Genomic DNA, 20,258 nt, shown 5'->3' with positions numbered 1-20,258 from the left:
CTTTGGATCAAATCAAAGCCAGGTTCCTGTTACATCCAGCCATGAATTTTAACCTATCTTGGTTTTGTGTTAAGGGCCAAGTTTTATAACCAAAAGTAAACGTCTTTATTTGTTTATTTAATAGTCATTTGGACAGGGACAGTGCACATTCATGAGCATTTCTGCTAATGTATCAGTGTTGGCTAACATGCTCTTATTTTCAACCGTAGTTCCTGAGGAAGTTGTAGGTTTGCCAAAAACAAACATCAAAAACACATAAAAGCTACAATAAGAATGACGACAATAAAAATTCAGTACGAGTTTGAAGGTTACAATATAGTATTCTCTAAACCGTAAAACCTTGTCAATGTTTAGCTTCTAGTTCTAAATCTTTCTTAGTCTCTGTCATGGCATGTGCATGAAAGTTCAAGGAAATTCTTTTGTGTTTGTCTTTTAGTTTAAAAAAGCAAACCTTTGTGAAACAGTCACATCGTATGGTTTAGTCACAACTGGGTGGATGCGGTCTGTCTGCACGTAAGGGTAGGTGAAGTAAGTGAGACACGGTGTTCATACAGGTTTCTTGTTTTTTAAACCTCTTCCAAATCCCACGGACTGCCCCTAACTTCTGTTCTCTAAAAGGTGTGTGCTCCATGCGTGCCCCATACATACAGATTTGCCCCTTTTTCACCCGCAGACAGTGCACATCCAGCAGTAAGGTTAGTTGTGACTAAGGCTTTACTAACAACCAGAGTGTGGTGTAAGGGCACCACACAACGGCATCACCTGTACATCACAAGTGTGTGTAACTTACATTAACATTACAAGTATTTCATCACCAGATTCAGCAGATATTACCAAAGAACCAGAACTGACATTTATTTCTATCATCTCCCACCTCACAGCAAAGACCCTGATTCAAATCCTGGGTGGGACCTTTCTGTGTGGAGTTTCCCAGGCCGTGTCCTCCCAAAGTCCAACTACATGTTTCGATGGCTAAGTGCTTACTCTAAAAGTGATTGTAGCCCCACCTGTCCAGGGTGTACCCTGTTTTTGCCCAACCAGGACAGGCTCCAGCAACCCTGTGACTTCACAAGTGAAATGGTAGAGAAAGAAAACATTTTTTTTCTTCTTCATGCAGCTAAATGTCTCAAAGATTTTGTGAGCTCATTGGGAGACTTAAATACTTCAGTCTTTTATTTTGTTAAAAGTTTCTTTGTCCAACAAGTGAGGACAATTTCTCAGAAGTGAAACATCCATCACTATCACTTGCTATTAATCATAGAGCGACTTTAGTGAAGGCCGTTTGTCCCTCGGAGCTGATGTCCTCACTAACCTGGTTATGCATCTAATGTGATTCTGTAATTTGTTTATCCCACTTTCCCTCCATACCAGACAAATGGGGCATTATTAACTTCTGCACTGCACACTGGACAGCCCTCAGCAGTCAATCATGGGCTCTAATAATCAGAAAGGGAAGCTTTGACAATGAATTAAAACCAACATGAAAGTGCGTGTTAAACAAAGTAAAGTATTTCCAATCAGGTGTAATTGGCTTGTCGGAGCCAGCGGTGATATATGTAGGTAATTAGTTAAGCGGCCCGAGTTTGTCTCCGAGGATTTTTTTTCTCCCTCCTCCTCCCACCACTGATCGTGAATCAAAATGTCAGAGTAAAGCGGGCGGTAAGGCACTTTCTGGGGAGCTTTAGCACACGCCGAACATGTGAGCAGACCAGGCGGGACTTTTGGGAGTGGACGGGGGGGGATATGAGGTTTTACCTGTCAGATACCCTGGCTGCTGGCTATGCCCAGCCGTGGATGGTGAGATGTGGTTGCCATGGAAACAGCGTGCAGGTCAATAGAGTATGTGATGCACCGTAAAGCCAATACTGACAGGAAGAATGCCCTCAAAGATAAAAATCGACTGTTCCGACACGATGGGGGAAAGTAACAGTTATGTTTAAATCCTAGTCAAAATAAACTTGGATTCCTCAGTTTTTATTTTGTTCTTGATACTTTTAGCCTTGAAGGGTAAAAAATATGTTTGACTTTAATATCAAAGCTTTCATGTGAAAAATACGTTTGTGAGGCTGTAGTTGAATCCACACGAGTAATATCCATATAAATTCATCCAAATCGGTCATCGTAGTGTTTTTAATCCTCTATATGTGAATTCACATGCTGTAATGAATCCCTAAGTTCCATCCCAGAGCGGCGGTTTTGAAAGAAAGCTCACGATTGAAGCCTTTTAGTTTTGAAATATCTGATGTCATTCTTGTAATAAAAACTTAAAGCTGCTTTGATGAAACATCAAAAGACAAAGGTCTGAACATTCAGAATCGTCTTATTATGTGTGTGTGTATACGGTAGACGGTTGCATCAATCACAGCTTCTGATAGCAGTGAATCATGCGCAGGAGCTCTGTTCAGCCCCGTTATTACCTTGTTTACAGCCTTCCAGTTTCAGACACGCATGCACACTCATGCAGTAAAGATAAAGACTCAGAGATGAAACGCACACACACACAGACACACACAGACCCCTGACTCACACACACGCGCACACAGACCGCTGCATTCTCTAATTGAAAGCAATAGATTTAATGGATTTTTACAATTTAAAATGTTCCAGAGGAGACTTGGAGGACACTGAAGAGTAAGATGAATGAACCAGACACACAGAGAGAGAATTCGATAACTGTAGGGAAACGGGGAGGGTACGGTCAAGCTCGTGTTTGCCGGGCCATGAAGCATTCAGCTGCACCGCCATCTGAACGCTCCGTTAGCAGTTCAGCCATTTCTTAATAACACTCTTAACTGCTCTCTGAAACACTCCATCCCTCTTCGCTTCTTGCCTCCAGCTATCTCTAGTCCATCTGTGTGGTTTTGTTTTCCCATCTCCCCAGTCACATGATGGTCTGTCTTTATGTTGCACGATCGCAGTGGACTGCTCTGTTGCACTGGCTCCTGTGTTGCGATCGGCTGATCGGTTGCTCTTTCACGACTGCAAGGATTAGGAGAGGGAGGTTCTCTGTGTGAAGGAGATGCTGGGACTGGAAGGATGCAGGATTCATATTTTGGTCTTCATAGCTGGAGGACTGCAGGATCTCTGCTTTGGTTAGAGACTTCAGTTCTGGTTTAAGAGAAGAAACTTTCCTTTGGTGTGTCACTTAGAAAAATACTCTGGTTGGGCCACAAGGTGCGGTCAAAGAGATCCATGAACGTCTGGCTCAAAACTGTACGGCTCAGATAATTCTCACTATTTTTGTTACATGGCTAATGTTAGGTTGGAGTTGTAATGCGCTCTAAGCTCGCGGGAGAGCATGTAAACACAGGGATGATGGGAGATGAAGGCTGTTGGTCCCCGTCACAGCTCATAGGAGAATTTCTATTGAACTCCTGCCGCTCTGCAGAAACTATGTCCTTGAAAATGACACTAGTTTTTCAAGGATAATCATAATTAAAAGACCACTTGGAACACTTTGAAAATGGATCAAAAGATGATTGGAGCGCGACTTTAAAGCCAGACCTTTGTTGTGATTAAGATGACGTGACAGCCTGTTGTGGGGAAGAGGAGCATGGGATGAAAGGGATGCAATGGTTGATCTGCTTTTCCGTGAATAAAAACAGGACCCAAAAGGTGCACAAATTTCAGGTTTGGTTGAGAGAAAGTGTTGTTTGCCGGACAGGTTTAAGGATTACAGATTGATAAATCTTTGAATGAGGAATAGAGTTGGGGGCGAGGGAAACCAAGACCACACTGGCAGTAAAAAGCAATGATGTGAAGGGTTGGGACGGCAGGAGCTTCAGGGGATTGGTGGGAAGGTGTCTCCAAACCTTGCAGCCAACCCCATTCCTGGTGGGGAATCTGGGATGTACAGTGGAGCGGTCAGTCTCTTATTGGTCACTTATTCAGATCTTCCTCGTGCATCCAATCCAATATCCTTCATTCAGAAATTGCAATTCTTTTATCCAAAAACAGGAAACAGTTCTTACTGGAGGACAGCCAGGGCAGAACAAAGGAGGGTTCAAAGCAGAACCACGCAGAAGCAGACTATGGTCTCGAGGCCTGGAGAGTCTCAGTGAGCTGAAGACTTCCTGGTGCAGGATGCCGAGGGCGGGGCAGAACTGAGACAGGAACCCTCATCTATCATGGGGAGGCGATGAGTGTCGATATGCTTGCAGCTGCGGCACATTGGTTCTCTGTGGAACCTGACCAACTGCTTTATATTTACTACTAATCAAACATCAGAAAAAGCCAGGTTCTCTTTTCTTTTTTGGGGTTTTCTCCAAAATCTTATTGGTCATCTTTTTTAATCAGCTGTTTTTACACCACACAGAGGATGCATCAACATATTATAGATTTGATGTTGTAATAAAACATTTGCCTCATTTCTCCTCTTTCATTGCCTATTTCTATGTCTAAATCATATTTTTTTTAAATGATTATGCAAAACAACTCTGTTAAATAAAAAAACATGTTATTATTTTGGTGTAAAGATCTCCGTGTGGTTACCGGTTCTGCATGGCGTGGTGGTTTGGAGGACATGATTGTAGGAGAGCAAAGGGGAGGTAACATGTAACAAACTGAAATGTAACCCCCTTTAAAAGGCAGAGTCCAGATGGCCCCACAGAATTTGGTTGAACCTTTTAAAACCAGAGATGGTATGGGTGACACTTTTTGACACAACTCTTTGACCGTTTACTTGATCAACATGAACCAGCTGGTTTACGTTGATTGGGTAAACACTTCACCAGAGCTGCTTTGCTCCACCTCTGAAACCACCGGAAGAGTTACGGTAGTCGAAAGAAAGTCAACACTGGAGCTAAAGCTCCTGTGATAATGGCTCAACGGGAGGAAGAAGACCCCCTCCAAAAAGGTGTGGTGGATGATCCCAGCAACCCCCTCCTAACAAACAAGCAGACAGGCAGGTTTTGGGCGGGAAGACGACCTTTGGGTGGCTCTGAAGAGGCTGGTGGGATAAAAGTGTTCATGGACTCCCAGGAGGAAATGGGTGTCTCCAGGTCCTAACAGCTTGACAACCCAACAAAATAACCTAAAAAACAAAGTTCTTCTCAGCAGCATCAGCAAAGCTCAGTCTGTGAGGTCAGTTTGTGTTTTTCATCGTTGTTGACCTCTCACCGTCCTGCATGCTTCCTTCAGTTCCCTCTTCATTTGCTGCAAACTCGTCTCCGCTTTGGTTTCTCCATCATAACGTCCTCCGTCCCCTGCCTGTTTGTCTGCCTCCCACCTCTCCTGAAGCTCCATCCCGGCTCCTCTTTTCTCTGTTCAAAGACAATCTGCTGCTCAGCTTGAAGCATCTGTTGTTTGGTGAACCCCTGATTGTCTGTTGTACATGAACTCGGAGAAGATGCTTTGAGGCGATAAACGAAGAAACTTCATTGAAAGCTGTTGCTCCCTCAAGACACTGATTAATTTGTCGCCGTCTGCCTGCCACTCAATCTGTTTGATCATCACACTTCCTGCTTGATTTCTCTGTTGTTTAACACACAAGCCAACTGACTTTGAAGAGAAGCCCAGCAGAAGACTAGTGTTTTTGAAGTGACTGGATGTTTGGTCTCAGCTGAATCAAAGCATCTTCATCATCATTTCTCCGTTTGGGGAGGTAGAGGTCGATCTTTCATTTCCCTCTCTTTTCATCATAACGTTCTAGGAAGTTTTCTGTGCAGAACATTAGTTAGAACTTTGCATCTTAACTACCAACATCAAATCAAATCAAATCAAAATCAAATCAAATCAAATCAAATCAAACTTTATTTATAAAATAGCGCTTCTCATGCACTTTGTGCAGCTCGAAGCGCTTTAACACTAAAAACAGTAAACACACAACATTACAATAAAAACCCCAACCCACCCTTCACCCTTCCCACTCCCCTCCATTAAACCACATGACCCATGGCTCCCACGTACAATGAAATATGACTATGTAACTGTAAAAGCATAAATAAATAAATAAATAAATAAACAAGTATGGCTTAGCTCTGCTGTGAGGAAACGGTATCTGGGAATCCTTTCATACCAGGAGCCAGCCTGGCCACCGGAACATCGCCACAGTGCCCACCCAGACCGGGACAACACCGGGGTCCCCCTCACAGCCAAAAGCTGTAAAATTAGACCCCTGCCGCCCCAGCAAGGGCAACAACTGCAGCAACAACCGCTGACCAAGCCGGCAATCCCTGGAGGAAAAGATCCCCTCAAGAAACACTGGGGCTAAAATCATAAGATGCTAAAATTAAAAACATAAAAAAGAAAAAAAAAAACATAGAATTGAAAATAAGATGCATAAAATTAAAATAAATACATAAATAAAATAGCCTATACTAAAACTAATAGAATAAATTAGCAGTTAAAATCAACTAAAAGCTAAATTTAAATTGGAGAATACATTTTAGAGACACACCAGTGTGTGTTTTTATACAACAGTCTAAGGTCTGTCAAGTTCATGTTCCTTTCATTTCAGTGAGAAGGGATTTTGAGAAATGTAATTGAAAGACTTTATAATAATAATAATAATCGATTGGATTTATCTGCGTTTTTCCAGACGCTCTAAGCGCTTACAATGTGTCTGTTATTCATTCACTCCTAATTCATACTTAGTGATGGTAGAGGCGTGGCTGCCAGTTCGTGCCTACGGTCCCTCTGACCATCACCGGGATCATTCACCACATTCATGCTGGTAGGCAGTAGCGTTAAGGAGCTTGCCCAAGGGCCCTCACTGGGTGGTGTTAACTGCTCACTAAGCTTTTATGCTCGCACACACACACACGCAGAATCACTTACACAAGCTCATGTAGACACACAAACACACTAACACAAAGATGTATTTACACACTCATACAAAGTCCTACACACAAATACACACACACACGTGAAAAAGCATGCAAGCACAAACTTTTGTATTTGTGCACACTCATGCCCTCACATACCGAAACACAAAAACACACTCAGAGTTACACTTATACACACACAATAATATTAACCCAAAGTTGTGTGTTTCTGTGCGATCAGCGAGAGGACAAGAACCAAACATTATGGCTCAGCTCTACCAAAGATCTGGAAGTGATGAAAGCTTCAGCTTCATCAGCTCCTCTTCAGGAGAGTTTAACAGACGTATTTTAAAATGAAGTGATGGACCTCCAAAAGTGATGACAGGCAGTAGAAGACAGAGGATATGGAGCTGAAAAATAACAAAACTGTGCTTATCAAAATGTACACTCCTCTATCAATTCTTTTAATGCTTTCTAATGTTTTTCTTTCTCCATTTCCATGATTTCATGGCAGCTGCAGAGGGTGTGCACGCATGTGGGTGCACGTGTGCGGCTGTGTGTGTGCTCTCCGCCTGTGGAGCAGCGATGAGAATCGATTATTGCCAACGTGTCTGAACCAGCATCACATTAGTCAAAGTCACACTCCGCTATCTGCACGAAAGCGCATGTGGCCGTGCGCACGGGTCTGCAGGTGATTGCAGAGCCACAAACACCGGAGTCACGGAGCAGGAATGAAGGAGGCGCACGTGAAACCGTGACGGGAAACACACATCAGGAAAACGGGGAAGAAGCAGTGAGAGACCTGCGTGGAAGGAAAACAGAGAAGCCGGATGATGAAGACACACGGCTTCCAGTTTTCATTTGTCACTTTATTCCAAGCTTTCTTTAATGAGGTACTTAATTTAAGTGATTGTTTTTCCCCTCATAATTATATTCATTAACATCACAATTATGGCTGCAGTGACAGCAGTATGTGTGTCACTGCGCTTCTGCAGCCTCATAACTCCACCGGCAGACAGAGGCATGTCAGAGCGGCTGCAGCAGAAGACTTTTTTCAAGACGAAAAGGAGACACACACCTATATTGCCCCTTTATTTCTAAACTTTTTTGTTCATTTGTCTTGAAAGCTTCAGTCATATTAGTCCATTGGATGTAATTTGGCATCAGTCAACCCCTTGCAGCTTTAAGCATTTGGACTCTTCTGGAAGTCTGTCTGCAGATCCAGGAGTCTTCATGGAATCCTTCCGTGTTCTTCCGTCTGGGAGCTCAGACTCTGATGTCTCAGAAGAAGAACTGGATCTCTGGCTTATCCCAAAGCTCTTCTGTCAGGCTGAGGTCAGGACTTGAGTCCGGTTTTTCCTCACAAACGGGTTCATCCGTGTCTTTATGGACCGTCCTTGAGCTCTGATCTTCAGCCATGTTGGATCTTGTTCCCACAAAGTTGGATCAGAATCTGTTGGATCTGAAAGCAACTCCCGGAAAACACCGTAATCCTCCACCAAACGTCACACCTGACACAATGCAGTCCAACAGGCACAGTTCCCATGGCAACCTGCAAATCCAAACTGGCCTCTCGGATTCTCAGGTGGAGAAGGTTGGTCTCCTCTTTTCTAGAGTCCAGACGTGGTGGGCTTCATCCCACTGCATCCCCGCTTTGGAGCCCTTGGTGATGGATGGTTGGATGCAGCTGGTCGTCATGGAAACCCGTTCCCTGAAGACGTCTGTGTTCCTGAGCTGATGTGAAGGTCTCCTGAAGGTTGGAGGTCTGCAGTGATGATCTCTGTGATGGTGGAGCCTCGGCCTCCTCTGACCTGCTCTGTCAGTTGATGGCTGAGCTGCTGTCCTTCAGGCTCTAGATCACAGACGCACACTGGAACTCACCGAGCTCCTGGCCTTTCACATGTTTGGAAGCAGTCTGCAGGATTTGACACTCACCTGTGGAGGACGCTCCACACCTGAATCACTGATTTGGATTCATTCAGCCTTTTGGCAGTGTGGTTTATTTATTTTTATCGGTAGTTACTTACATCACGACACAAAACCTGACCTTTCACCACGCCTGCATTTATAAAAACTAAATATGAGTTCTTTAAAAAACAGTCAAATCTATTAAATATTTTTCAAATCTTTTCAATATTCAGAAAACTATATGGTGGATACATTTGCATCTATTTCTTTATTACAATTAGCAATTCATTTGATTTATGTTTGGGATTTGTTTGAATTAAAACGGTTTGATCTTCTCTACAGTAACTTGCTGCACTTATTGGGTTTTTCCTCGAGGGAGAAAAAATGGCACCAAAGAGGAACAGGACACCAATAACAAACAACTTTAGGTTGCAGGAGGAAATCAGAACCCGAAAGCAGAAAGAAGCAGAAAGAAATGCTATTAAACTCATATAGAGAAGTAAAACACAAGTAGAAATTATGAAAGTGCAGAATTTGTTTATTCAGCAGAGACAGAAATGAAGGAGACACTCCTGAACCTGGAAGAAACAGTAAGAGACACGCTAGGAAAGGAAAACAGAAGCTGGACCATGAAGACACACAGCTTAAGATCTCAACATGAGCCTTAATTTTTAGGCTTTCTTCAAGGAGGTTCTTTATTCAGTTAATTGTTTAGTACATTTAAAAAAAATTTAAACTCTAAGAAGAAATATGAAATTAAGACGTTTTAAATAGGTTCTGAGCTGTACGGTGGTGACTCGGTTAGCATTCTCACCTCACAGTGAGGAGACCGTGGCTTTAACTGCGCCACTGACCTTTCTGTGTGAAGTTAACATGTTCTCCTTGTGCATTTGAGGGTTTTCTCCAGAAACTCCGATGTCCTACTAAATGGTAAATGGTGTATACTTATGTAGTGCTTTTCTACCTTACACGAAAGCCCAAAGCGCTTTACATTCACACTAAAATCCAAAAACATGCTTCACAGGCTCATTGGTGTTTCTAGATTGTCTCTAGTTGAGCATGTGAGAGTGCGTGTGTGGACCTGTGATAGACCGGCAACCTGTTCAGGGTGGTGTACCCCGCCCTCACCCAACAGTAGCCCCATGGACCCCAAAGGGATTCTGCTCGTTTAAAAGATGGATGGATGGATGGATGGATGGATGGATGGATGGATGGATGGATGGATAAAGAGAACTACAGAATCAACAGAACACTAGAAAGTCAGGTCTTATCTTTTATCTGCCTCAGTTCCTGGTTTTATCAGATGTTCTTCATTTGGATCTCACTGTCATTTTCACATGTAAGGATCCATACAAAGATCAGACTTTCTCTGAATCAGAAGAACCTGTAAAACTTAACTGTGATCCCAGAATTCTTTGTGCAGAGACACTTCCGTGTCCAAGTCTTCCCATAGTCCCTGTGAAACTGAGCTCACAGGTCTATAATCAGGGGTATTACCTCCAAAAGGTCCTCTTGACTCATTCTGTCATCATATGTCACTCTGCCCTCCTTGTTCCACCACTTGTGTGTCCTTGATGCAGTAATAATGTGCATCTTGTTACAGTGGAGTTGTCAACCATCCTCTCAATGCTGCGCTAAACAGCGTTTGTCTGAAGAGATGGAAATGCTCTCCTCATACGCTCATGATCAAAGAGCCGACCTGAAACTGCTGCTCCTGACGTCCACAGTGTTTCAGAACCAAGTCCAAAGCTGACACTAACCCTCAAATTTTCAGATGTTTTTTTTTTACTTAACTTTCATTTCCTAAGACCTGACATCCAGTGTGGACATCACATTCTGGGTTATATTACTACATTAGTTCATTGTGCTTAACTGGAGCCCTTTGACTACCTGTTTAGATGGTAAGCTTAAATGTTCCCTTTCTCCACTATCCCACTGTCCCTTTTGTCTTCAGTCTGGTCTAAAAAGAAATGTATGAAAAGAAAGTTTAGCCTCAAAGGGGTTTATACAAATATACACCTCATGTGTCCTAAAGTTCATAACCCCCTGTTATCAAAGTTACATCTGTCCAGCACAAGAGACCTTCTGTTTTTACCTGTCTGCTCTGATGTTGGACAGGACAAGTTCAAACAAACAAACAAACAAATAAATAAAAACAAAAATGCCTGCACAGACGCCCTCAGCTAAAACTGCAGATTACAGCAAGAAATACCATTAAGAAGGAGTAGATCAAAATAGGATTAATGTAAAGTAATCCTATTTTGCTTTTGTTGAGACTCAACAAAAGCAGAATCTCCTGCTTTGGTTGTTTGGATGTGAAGCATCATGGGTGTTCAGAGCAGACCACAGAGGAGGAGCTCAACTTTAAGATTCAAGAGATGAACCTCAGGCCGAAGTTTATCCCTGCAGAGCAGCTGATTCACAAAAATACAGTTTAAAACCAGATGTTGCTGCTGCTGGAAAAGGTGAGCCAACAACAATCAACCCAATGTCCTAATGGAAGCCAATTTTACTTATGCTCAGGTGAGCAAAAATGTCCAATGTTTAAGGGTTTATTTTCTAAAAACAAGTTGGTTTTCCTCAGTGAAATGCTGCATCAAGGGCATCCAGGTAATGGTGCAAGTAGTATAATATTTGAAGTTGTTGCAGATCACCTTTAGGATACTCTGACTGTTGTTGGAAAAGGTTTCAGTGCAAATATTTATTTCATTTAACATCATAAAACACATTTTCTCCTTTTGCTGCTTTGCAGCCACAGAGGAGCTGTCCATTCACACCGGTACTGAAACAGTTCAGCTTGTTTGGTGGGGTTGGATGCGGAGCAGAGAGAGGCTTTTTTTTTATTCTCAACATTTGAGGCCTGTGACCCAGAGTGACATAAATTTAAAGCTAAAAGGATTTGAAGGACGGGCTTCACATCTGAGGCTCCAGAATTCCCCAGAAACTTTAGATAAAGAGAACAGGAGTGGCTGGAGTGGTTCAACAATCATGCAGGAAACATGTCAGATATATGCTGGGAAAACAATTGACAAAAGGAAACAAATAGTTGGAGTTGGATCAGTGGCAACCAAAGTAGGAAGCTGTTCTCAGCTCTTTCACAGCCGCTTTAGATTTTTTGTTTTCCTACTGTAACTGGACAAATGTTATCCTGTGTTCCTCTGCTGCTGAACATGGAGGCTGTTGACTCTGGAGGTTGTTCAGTTTCAGCTGTGATATCACAGATAAAATGGTTGATAGTTTCTCTAAAACGTGGTCCTGATGGTGGTTTTCTGTCAGAAACAAAGTGTTTTCCAACAACGATCAGATCTGAGCTTCATTATTTTTCCTCTTCACCTCAGAGACTCTCCTCCATTCTGGTCCCTCTAGCGTGGTCAGGCCTTCTCTCTCATGTCAGAGGTGGTGCTGACTGCTGGTCAGAGGTCATCGTTTGGGCTGGGAGGCTGGTATCCTCTGCAGACCGTAGGTGAGCACGTTCAGGATCAGTTGCCATGGTTACCAGGCTGCAGTCAGAGGAAAGGTAAGCCTCGATCTGGTCCGCTCCCTGAAAGCTGCAGTTTAAATGGAGTTGTTCACAAATAGTGGATGTTGTTTCAAAAAGAATGAAGTCCGCTGGTTTCTTGTGCTCTTTTGTCTATAAAGTTGCTGATAAAAGCACCACATGTTGTTTGAATAATCTAAATGTGTATGTCTGAGTAAGGAAAGTTGAACAACGAAAAGCAAAATGTTACATTTTTCTATTTTGAAATAAAGTATTTTTGAGGAAAAGGATGATAAAAAAAATATGGAGCTTCCGTCACAAAATATTCATAGACTTTATGTTGGTTTTGTATTTAAAAAAGTCATTATAAACAATTCAGTGTTCATGAAGGATGGTGTTAGGTTCAATCTTTCAAAGGATTTTTAAACCATTCTGGTATTGTCTGAATCTTTAGCATCATCTTCAATATCATCATTTCCATTCTAGTTTCTCCATTCCTTCATCTCCATTGGGGTTCTCCTGCGCTCTCCTGCCCTGACAGAAGATCTGGTGATGGTCACAGACACGGTGCTTCACATGGGTGACTCGCCTGGCAACAAGTTGGACAGTTTTAATCTTTCTTTTCTAATATGTCCTCCTTTGTGAGAAAAATGCTACTAGAACAGGTCAAAAACACCATTTTCACCAGAGTGGATCGTTACAAGGTTTACCAAAGCTGAACAAAAGGATCCATCTCTGCTCTCACTGCAAAGTTCAGAGACTTCAGATTCAAACTGTGTTCTGAAGCCGATCCGGCCTCTGATATCCTGCAACAAACAGAAATCTTCATCTAACAAATCCCTTCTTTCTTCTGTTGATTCAGTCTGATCCATCAGACTGTTCTGCATCTCTCTAAGATCTTGAGCACCCAGACTGTTAATCCATGATGACAAGTCTCAACCAGTGCAGAGTCGTGATTAGGGGAAATCCTCCTCCTCTGAGCTCTCACCGGCAGTCAGCAGTGTTAGATGTTGGTCGGAATAAAACATTTCCTTAATCTGTCAGGAAATGATTCAAACAGACATCAGAGCAGCACTCAGAGACATCTGGACACCACTAAGGCCACTTTAACACTTCCAGAAGGAAAAGATGAAGTTCAAGAGGCAAACTGAATGGATTATTGTGTTCTTGAAACTCCGCAGACCAGAGTTGGGGCATAGGGTGGGGGTGGGGGGGGGGGCACTGGTGTGTCTGTGCTTCCACGGTTTGATGTGCTGTAAACCAGGAATCGGCCTGAATCAAACATGAATCCTGAATCCTCGCCGGGACCACAGTGGTCCTAACATCATATGGTGAGCTCCACTACAGGCCTAAATGAGGCCAATTCTGAGATTCTCTTGTATTATTCTGGAGCTCAGACCAGCAGTGGGAGGTCCTGACCAACACGTAATGCTGGAAACATCATGGCAGTATGTGAATGTGTCTGAAAGACAACTTTATTCAAGCGCTGCTCAGACGAATCCCTGATGAGCAGGAACCCGTCCGTGGGTGTTCCCCATGATGCCCCTGCATGCAGTATGAGTGTTAGACCAAAGACCTGTCAAGGGGCCCAGCCCATTCCATCTCTGCTTCTGTGGAGGTCAGTGCTGCGTGGACTGAGTCTGAACCAGTCTGGTGCGACTCGGGTGGAGCAACACGACGCAATGGAGGCGACAAAGAAAGATGTGCATGAGCAGAGGGCGTTCAGCTGTGACAGGTGAATTCCTGTTCATCCTAACTGCTGCCGGTCCAGGAACACCCCCACTGCGGCTGTCCAGCTCCCCCCACACGGCAGGCTGCAACTTAATTACTGTACCCCAGTGTGTGTGTGTGCACGCATGTGTGTGTGTGTGCAGAGCATTATGATCCTCAGGCATTCTGTGTGTGGGTTTTCGTGGGTTTGTACTCTGCACCACCGAGACTTTGGGACCTGTGCTGAATTACATTGATTGTGTGTGTGTGTGTGTATGTGTGTGTCTGTACAGTAGGCTGCTTCCTAATTACTGTCTGCTCGCTGTATTCCCTGGGTGTCAACACCTCCTCGCCTCACTGAATGTCAGCCGCTTTGAGGCAGAGGGAGTCCTGAAAGGCAGACCTCACCTTTGGGATCACCTCCTTTTTTTCATTTCCTTCTGGCCGATCAGAAACATTTAGACCTCATTTTATCATTTAGAGATCATTTGATTTTTGATTCCCACGGTAAAGTCTGGGATTACAACCCTCAACCACAGCCAGCTCTTCAACCAACTGGTGCACTTCTTTATCCTTTCGAAAAGGCTCATAGAAAGGCGAACTTTGAAAGGTTGGTGGTTCAAAAACAAAGATTTCTTATTTTTAGAGATTGCACACAGTGGTGACACAGATCTAATGAAAGTACACACACACACATACACACACACAGCAGTCACAAACTGGTGCTACCATCCTGAGCTTCTGAAGTGCATCTTTCTAAAATTCCTCCTCTTCTGTTGGGTTTGGTTCTTCGTTTCCTCCCTGCAAAGTGAAATTATTCCAAACTCAACGTTTTGTCAGGTGTTGTTTTTGTTCAATCAATTTTCTCACCGTCCGGAGTCCAGTGATTTAGCCGAAACCTTCTCATGGAGACACAGAACAACAAAGCAGACCGACACGAAGCAGGCATTGTTTCATCGATTAGTTGATGCAGCGGTGGTGACTCCACCCCTCCCACACAAAATGATCAGGCTCATTTAAAGCTTTCTGAACACTTCCATTCTTAGTGTCACTGTTTTGGTTGTTGTTCTTCGTAGTGAAACCAACACACTGTTGTCGTTTTACGCGCTCTCTGTCTTTGCTGTGAGTGTCCAGCTAGAGATCGTGCTCCTCCCTTTTTTCCTGATCCTTCATGTCATCATGTCTCTTCCTCTCTGGTTTCACTCTGCGTCACTCTTTCCTCTGCTGTCCTTGACTCAAAGTCTTCTGGCTGGCACTCAGCTGAGTGGAGAGACAGGAGAGATGGAGCACCGATTTATGAAAGTCTCCTCATCTTCAAGCAGCAGCAGAGGAGTTTGTGGCCGTTTCCATGATGGGAACACTGAATGGTCACCCTGTGCAAACGGCACTGTGGGCCCATGATTTACCAAAGAAAACCCCTCTGCTCCACCTGCTTTCCACTCTGACACAGCTCTGGGTTCAGCAGCTGTGAGGAGGACAAATGCTTCAGGGATCAGAAGGGGGGGCTTAGCAGTTGTTCCTATGGGTCCACTTTGAGCTAAGGGTTATAATTCTGGATCAGATTTAGCCGATGGAATTTTTTACTGCTGTTTTTTTAAGTCATGGGGGTGGAGCCTATTTTAGATGTCACCTTCATCCTCAGATTGCTGTTCCTCATTTTCACACTGTGAGTTGAGATTCCCTGGACTCCCTGAACACCCTGACCCCCCCCAACATAGAATAGCATTTATTACTAACCTTTTGTAGTATTTCAAAAATGACAAAAGCAACCATTTTTAATTAAATTAAAACAATAACAATAGTAAAACAGTTAGATATACATATTATTTTTTCCTAAAACAATATTTTTAACGTTGAGAGAATAAAGTTGAATTGACTTTTAACAGTACTCCTTTGTTTTAGTCACACACAGAACATGCACAAAAACACACAGATACGTCTTCATTTAGCCTCGCATATTTTCTCCTTTTTCCCTTTTTTCGCTCCGTTTTGTCAATTTGACATAAAATCTGAATTTTCTCTCAGTAAAAAATAAAACAAAAAAAACGTTTTCTTTCTGAGGTTCGGAGCTTCCTGCTCCACCTTCTCTGCCTTCCTGAACATTATCCTGAAATGAGGAAGACTGCACTGAACCTTCATCTGCTGTGTTTAAATTTGCTCTAACGATGTCTGTGGGGATGCCAGGGGGGGTTCATGAGGAGACATTTCCTGAGGGCAGAAAAAAAGCGTCTCTCATAGTTGGCTTTAATGCTGGACTGTCTGCCCACCTTCCTCTGCATGTGCACGTAGGCGTGCACGTGCAGAATAATACCGGGGCATCTTCTGGCTGTCGTATGGTTGAAGTGACTCGCCTGATAAGACTCGTTTTTTCTGGTTGTGACTTCCTCTTTGTCCTCGAACAGGAAGGACAGTTTAACCTGGGGGCAAGTACCCGTCCCCCCCTACAGACTTTTCTACTCTTCTCCTGGCTACTGTTCTCTGTTTTTCCCTGCAATGAAATTTCTGCCCTGAGGGTGAAATTTTAAAGAGCCCTAAAGCAGCTCCTTCTCCCTTTCTCTGCCTCTTTGTCTGTCATCTTTCCATCTTTGATCTCCATCCCTCCCCAATGATGAAGCAGTGATGAAGGATGAGAATTTAGACGGGATAGGAAAAGACGAGGGCGGAGAGCGCATCCTCTCCATCACTAATGAGCGGCTTCACCTCCAACTGCTGTGAGACGATCGTGAGGCGTGGAAGCAGAAAGAATCAGACGTGCATCCATGAGGCTGCATCGCAACAGCTGCTGGAAAAACCGGCAGAACTGCAGCCTGCCTGACCTGATGACCTGCCATGGGCTGGAGTTGATGGTGGAAGTCTCATCATCAGGACAGTCAGAGGCAGCAGACCAAATCAACTAAACCTGAACAAAAACTTAAACTGATCAACCGGAGCGCCTCAAATCAGGATCATAAAAACGGAAAGAAATGTTTTTAAATTTACAAGCAGAGTGCAGCCATGCTGATGGGGGGGGGGGGGGATACTTACTGTCTGCACTGGACGCCAAATGGGGTTGATGTGCGTTGCTGTGCTTAAACGAAACATTATGTGTAGTTATTTGTACTAATAGTCCTGGTGAAAACTCGACTCTGATTGGCTGCTGGGTGTGCATTTAAAAAGGGACAATGCACCTAACAAAGAAGTTCCGGTCACATAGCTTAAATGTACTACATTTAAAACAAGTGTTAGCTTCATTATCTGGACAAAAAGAAGTGGTAAGAGCTCTGCCGGCTGAGCGCCGTCTTGTTACCATATTACCACACCATGGAACAAATAGTCTGCTTTTTGTTAAAAAAGAGGTCTAAACCGAAAAATAACAAGAATAAAGTGCAAAAAAACGGATTGAAATTTTATTTCTTTTTTTAAGTGACCAAGGTATAAGTGTGAAAATGTTGTCTGGCATTATCCCTTACTTATGTAAGCATGCTTTCTATAAAGACGCACTTCAATGAACATTGTGTTTTTAACATATTCCTGTAGCATTTTTCTCACGATTCCTGTATTAACAAGATTAAGCTTAAAATTGCATTTCTAAGTATTTCTTAATTTAAATCACTGTGAATCAGGAGCAAACGAAAACATGCCTTTGGAAAAGAAGCTTTTAGCTGTGATGCAGGTACCACAACCGGTTGGCCACAAGCTCCGCTCCACTCTGATCATCCACTTGCAGACAAATGGATCCATGAACGTCTTTGTTTTCCTCATCTGAGCTGGAATCTGGATCTAAACTGTACCGCTGATTGCTCCAAAACTGCTCACCATTTCTGTTGTACTGCTATTGTTAGCTTGGGGTCAATAGGGGATCTAAGGTAGCAAGAAAGAACGTGTAAACAGGAAGTGGAGGCGGGGTTTGCTCTGTGCCAACAGTCCCACCCACAACTAACAAACTCCTGCTGCTCTGCAGAAACTATGTCTTGAAAAACAACACAGGTTTTTTTTTTCTTTTATTGAGGCTAAAACAGCATAAAAACAATTAGTAAAATAGAAATAAAAAGTTGATCTTGGACTTTATTCAACTATTTTTTTCGATTATTTCCTATTCTTGTTTCTCTGAGCGTAGCCAGGACAAAGGTAGGAGCTTGGACCTCTGCCCGCTCGTTTTCTGTTTCAAATATTTGTTTTCTTGCTTTTGAATTCATTTTAAACAGCGTTCCCCCGACTTATTGGTGCTCAGAATTCACGGTTTCACAAAAAAAAAGAAAAAGTGTCTATTTTTCACCAAAGACAACCTCTAGTGTCAATTTGCACAGAATTATTCCGTGCAGTCAGCCCCAAGCCTTTATCTTGGCCACACAGACCCAGAGGACGGTTAAGGTTAGGATTACGGTTGCGTTCAAGGTTATATTTTACACACCTAGGAGAGTTGCAGCTAGTGTGACTTTAACTTTAAGTTTAATTTTAAATACATGCGGCCAACAATAAAATGAAACCTTTGATGCACTTAAAATACATACGGGCAGTAAAGTACAGTAAAGTGCATCTTGGCTGCACGTTTTATTTGTGGCCAACTTGAATTTCCATCAAGTTTTGTCCTGGTCGCACAAAAATACGTGTAAATAACATCAGGCAGGGAAAAAAAACTCTTTATGCTAAGCAATATTCTAATGTTCTTTAACAAATGTTTTTACAAAACATCAGAAATGTTTCAGAAGGGTTTTTGATGAATAAGGATCGGTGACAGCCGTTCTTTGGCTGCGGGGGCGGGGGTGGGGGATGGGTCTGCGTATTCGCGGGGACTCTGGTCCCTGACCCCCGCGAATACAGCAGGAAAACCTCAAGAGCGAATAAATGAGAGAAGCTGATTCTCTTTCTGATTAAATGAATTTTTTTTTTTTACTTTTTGAAATATTTGCTAAACAGACATGGGCTCACATTTGAACTTTTATCGTAATAGAATGAGCTTTTCTCTGCCGACTTTTCCTCTCAATATTGTGGACTTTAGGTTTCTTAATATTAAAGTTAAAAAAATTATCAATTTCTTTTAGTTTTTAAAAAAAAGAATTTTTCCTCTCCTGCAACTTTTCCTTTCTCTCTCCTCTTTGTGTCTCTTGCTCTTGAACGCCACACCGTGCAGCTTTGGCGTGACGCTCATTCTCTGCCTTACAGAGCTTTACCTCTCAGTTCTTATTGCATAAGAAAATAATAATAAACGATTTTCTTTGATTGAAACTATTTCTAGAATCTTAAGTTTGGAAGAGATGAAAATAATGTATAGATGCATACAAACAGACATTGAGGTTGAGGCTTTGAGCTGCTTTCATGAGAAGAAAAACCTGCACAAACTTCTGGAAGTGCTCAGCAGAGCCTGACCCAGACCAACACGTGGGAGTGTTGTGTTTCAGGACCTGAGACAAACTCAGACAAACTAAGACTACGTTTGAGGTAAAAGGTGTTTTGCGGGGAGCGTTCCCCTGCAGGCCGTAGAACAGGTTGGAGGAGAGCGGTCTGTGGGGGCTTTTGTCTCAAATGCTGACCTAACCTGATGAAGAAAACCTCACCAGAATTAACTCTCAAGTTGAACTAAGCATAGTGAGAGCAGCTAACCGTGCTAACCTGTTGCACTAATGCTCACCTCACCGGCTCCTCTTGTCCTGTGCCATGTGTGTTTGTCACGCCAGGCTGTATAATCGTGTGTGTGTGCATCTGTGTTTGTGTGTGTGTGCAGCTTTGCTCGTATCAATGTGTCCGAGTCTCACCGGTCTTCTCCTGTCCTGTCCTGTGCTTTCTCTCTTCTCCTGTGTGCACGTTTGTGTTCAGCTATCGGTTCTCAGAGGAGGAGGAGTCCCAGCGCCGTTGCCTCAGAGATCTTCGAACCTCACCTGGGTAGCCACATTCTGCAGGTAGGAATGTTTCCAAGTGTCTAAAAATGTCCGTCATGCGTGTCTGATGATGGATCAGAGTGGAAGCATGTGTGCTTGAAGAAGGGTTTTCCAGAGACCAGGATGCAGTGGAAACATTTGGCTTTACGGTCACTGCTGCTGAAAGCTGGAAGGCTCAGGTTCACCCATAGACAGATTCAGAAAGCTCCATGTTTCCACGGCTCAGACTGCCAAACATCATCAGGAATAAAGTGTTAGCTAAATCTGTACCAAGAATTCTGTTGTGTTTGGATCACTGCGATGGTCGACAACAAACGCACATGCTCAAAACAGGCTTTTTGAGACATTTATCTCCCTAAAGGATTTAGATCTTGCTTCCAGTTTGGTGTCATATCAACAAGGGCTTTTAAAGCATAGCCACTGGGATGCTTTCAGGTCATTCCCAACACAGTTGATTTCTTCTTGAGCTTTTTTCAGAAACATGCTTTTCCACACTCAGGGAAGCCTTTATAATGTATAAATAAGAAAAAAGAACACAGTGCC

General features: G+C 43.1%; 1 protein-coding gene across 4 annotated transcripts in view; it reads left to right on the top strand.

The window, feature by feature from the left end:
- The window catches only part of npas3 (neuronal PAS domain protein 3), a 230,787-nt gene that overhangs the window by 112,499 nt on the left and 98,030 nt on the right, over positions 1-20,258 (top strand). For all 4 annotated transcript variants that reach the window (XM_023951301.2, XM_023951303.2, XM_023951302.2 and 1 more), the window contains one exon: positions 19,654-19,736. In XM_023951301.2, the coding sequence (XP_023807069.1) occupies positions 19,654-19,736 (83 nt within the window). The remainder of the gene's footprint in view (positions 1-19,653; positions 19,737-20,258) is intronic.

The sequence above is a fragment of the Oryzias latipes genome, chromosome 22, assembly GCF_053564925.1.
Source record: "Oryzias latipes strain Hd-rR chromosome 22, Olatipes_Hd-rR_3.1".
NCBI lineage: Eukaryota > Metazoa > Chordata > Actinopteri > Beloniformes > Adrianichthyidae > Oryzias > Oryzias latipes.
Note: the sequence above shows the minus strand (reverse complement) of the source record. Positions and strands in the feature narration are given on the sequence as shown.